Source organism: Protobothrops mucrosquamatus, unplaced genomic scaffold (genome assembly GCF_001527695.2).
Source record: "Protobothrops mucrosquamatus isolate PMUCROS unplaced genomic scaffold, P.Mucros_1.0 scaffold6317, whole genome shotgun sequence".
Taxonomy (NCBI): domain Eukaryota; kingdom Metazoa; phylum Chordata; class Lepidosauria; order Squamata; family Viperidae; genus Protobothrops; species Protobothrops mucrosquamatus.
The window spans coordinates 12,689-15,845 of NW_015392145.1; the positions used below are offsets into that span (position 1 = coordinate 12,689).

General features: G+C 35.4%; 1 protein-coding gene across 1 annotated transcript in view; it reads right to left on the reverse strand.

Annotated features, from left to right (window-relative positions):
- The window catches only part of LOC107300179 (cytosolic phospholipase A2 epsilon-like), a gene marked incomplete at its 5' end in the record, with an annotated part of 13,819 nt that extends 10,934 nt beyond the window's left edge, over positions 1-2,885 (reverse strand). The window contains 3 exons of the mRNA XM_015829519.1: positions 361-583; positions 1,451-1,587; positions 2,750-2,885. Of these exons, the coding sequence (XP_015685005.1) occupies positions 361-583; positions 1,451-1,587; positions 2,750-2,885 (496 nt within the window). The remainder of the gene's footprint in view (positions 1-360; positions 584-1,450; positions 1,588-2,749) is intronic.
- Between the last annotated feature and the right edge of the window lie 272 nt (positions 2,886-3,157).

Consider the following 3,157-nt stretch of genomic DNA (forward strand, 5'->3'; position numbering starts at 1 on the left):
CCTTGCTATGCCAAATATAAAGATCATCTAACAAAACATCCCAGTTCTCACAAACAGCAAATATTTCCAGGTTGTCCAAAAGCAGAATGTGTAGGTCAACTGCCTTCTCTCACTACCCACACATGCAACTTTTAATCCTGAACATAAGTATATGTGGCTAATAATCACTGAGAGGTGAATTTTTCATATATTTGTTATCATCCACTTTGAAAACCCTCCCAGCTTGTTACATGGCTTACCTCACTTCCATAAACAACTGCACAATATATGAAGAAGGACTTTCCTATTAGACTATTTCTTTTTCAAAGCATACATCCATTGCATAGAATCTCCCAATTAATTAATATGAAAGCTTATTACCTCATCATGGAACATGGATTCAATGACAAGGCCCCAGAGGTCTATAAAGGAAGTGCTATGTCCTTCTTTGATTCTTTGACTTAGCTCATCATAATAATACTTCAGTTTATCAATGGAAAAACAGTTCAATTTAGATTTGGTCACTTGTCTTCTGGCTTTGTTAATAGCATCTTCCAAGTATTTCTGTGACCAGTCAGGATCTTCATATAATTTACACATGGTCCTAAGTTTTGATTGAAAATAATAATAATAATAAAATGTAAGAGTAGCACAGAACTAACAGCATAGTAACCTTACTTTCAGAGACAGTGACACTATTGCTAGGTTTAAATATAATTTGGACTACAATAATATTAATAATAATATACAATAATATCCCCCTGCTTTTTTTCTTCAAGAGGGCTTTCTGAGAAATGGGGACAGTGATCCAGGTTTTTCCACATGGAGGGGGCAGAATTCAAAATATAGTATCTGAAATGCCACATAATATTGTCCCATGAATGTCATAGTACTTTTTATTTAAGTTGATAATGGTAATTATTGGGCCATTAACTTGAATGGGGGAAAAAACAAGGACGTGAAAACCATCATTAAGAGAGGATGCAGTGAGAAATGGGTGGTTGGTTCTCTACTGAATATTTTGCCCCTAAGAATATTCTCCAGTTTTACACTGAGCATCGTGTAGCACATTCATCTCAACCACAAACTGTTGTTAACTGTAACTCTAATTAGTAAAAAAAAAAAAAAAGTTTAATTCCAATGGAATGTTCTTTATGAAGTTGTAAACGTCTATCATTGTTCATTTGAAAAATACCGTAGGTTAAAACTTAATTACATTTCTTTTAAAATAATTTTAAAGTAAAAATGGTATATATGTTTCTTGCCCAAACCTATCCCAGTTAAATCATTAGTTTTATTCAAGGGAAAGGTGGAGGTTATATAAATGCATTTGTTATTTAGGAGGTTGTGATATGCAAAGTTTTTAATAATCCTTGTCTTGCTTATTGTTTCCTGCAACATTGGAATGCCACATACACTATATAATGGACGGATCATGAAAGATAGTAAATGAAAAGAAAATCCTCCTTACCATGTTGTGCCAGATAAACCTGTAAGGTATGTAATACAATCTAATAGATTCAATTTCTGCAAACCCAGAAGGCTTCCATACATTGCTGTAAAAGATCTGGTTCCACCACCAGTTGTCATTATTGCGATTACTGGTACCTATTTAGCACAAAAGGGCAGAGTGAGATAAATAGTAAGCTGCTAGTCATTGTTCCAAGAGGAAAAAAAAATCTTAAAATTGAGAAGGTTGAGCAGATGTACCATAGGCAAGTTCTAATTGTAGGCATTGACAGAAATTATACAGGCAAATGGTCTTGTATTTTTTTCTATCAGTTCTCATTCAAGTTGATAAAAGAAATGTTACTTTAAGATTTATTTGAAAGGAAAATAAATGCTTGTACGTTGGAGAATGCTTGTGAATGGAGCGTGGTGTTCCTCCTACCTACTTAATTATGAGGTTACATAGGGTGTATGTGAATGTCGTATTCTTCATTGAACAATCATCTCTCCAGCAGTCTCTACACTGCTTGGCAGCTTCCTTAGCTTCCCACATTTCAATTAGGACCAAAGACGAGACATCCAGAAAGAATTTGTGTTATGAAGCTTTTTCAGTGATAGTACTACAGTTAACAACACAGTTGGTAAGCATGACATCACAAGACCCATGACTTGTGATTTTTACTGCTAGATTCTCCATTGACTTTGTTTCTCAGAAGCCAGATGTAAAGCAAATGATGAACATGTGGCCATGGGACACAGCAATGGGCATAAATGTCCACCAATTGTAAAGCAACCAAATCGCAATCATGTGACCACGGGGACTTTGCAATAGTCATGTGAAGTCCAATGGTGAAGTTACTTTTCAGTGACTTTGTATCTTCAAATGGTCACTGAAAAGGGAAGGGGATTGCTTGCCTAACAAAACAAGGTGTCCTGCCCTGGAGAAACTGTTGCAGAGGTTCTCCTTTCTCTGTAGACATTCCGAGAAATTGTCTACCCAATTCACCTAATCTTGACACCATTTGTACCCAGCTGTAAAAATAAGTTGATATTCAAATTATGCTTTTAGCAGCCAGGGTGATCAGCTTATTTTCTTCCAGTTGAAAGAATAAATTCTTCCTTCTTACTGGCACCTTCCTTTATTTACTTCTCTCTACGCACCCATTAATGTTGGCATTGTTGAGCCTACAGAAGGGTGGTTTTTGCTGTTAATGGCAATTTGCCCCAGAATATATTACACTCATTCATAAATGGAATTAGCAATTTGCTCTAAAGTTTTGGGGGCAATAAAACAAAGTGGGTATGTCCCGGCTTGACCTACCTCATCATCCTTCAGTTCTTTTTGTAGCTGAAGAGTCTTCTTGAGGGCAGCCGCCACATATTTCTTTCTCTTTCTTAGGAAATCTTGTTCTTTTGCGCACAAACCATACCCTAAGCGCTCGTCTAGGTCTTTAGGCCTGAAATATAATAATTCACATTTTGCAATCTGTCTTCTATTAACATATCAACTACAGTAACTAAATAGTCTTTACATTATCCTTCTGTTTATTTACAGAAGTATAACCACAATAGTTGGTTGCATAAGAATGGATAGCAATGGATTTTGTAGTGACTTAAATATTAATATTAATTAATATTAATATTAATTGCTTAACGTTTTGTTACCAAAGTGCCTGGAGTTTATCCTGACAGATGAATATTACATATACATTATGTATATCGATTGGAA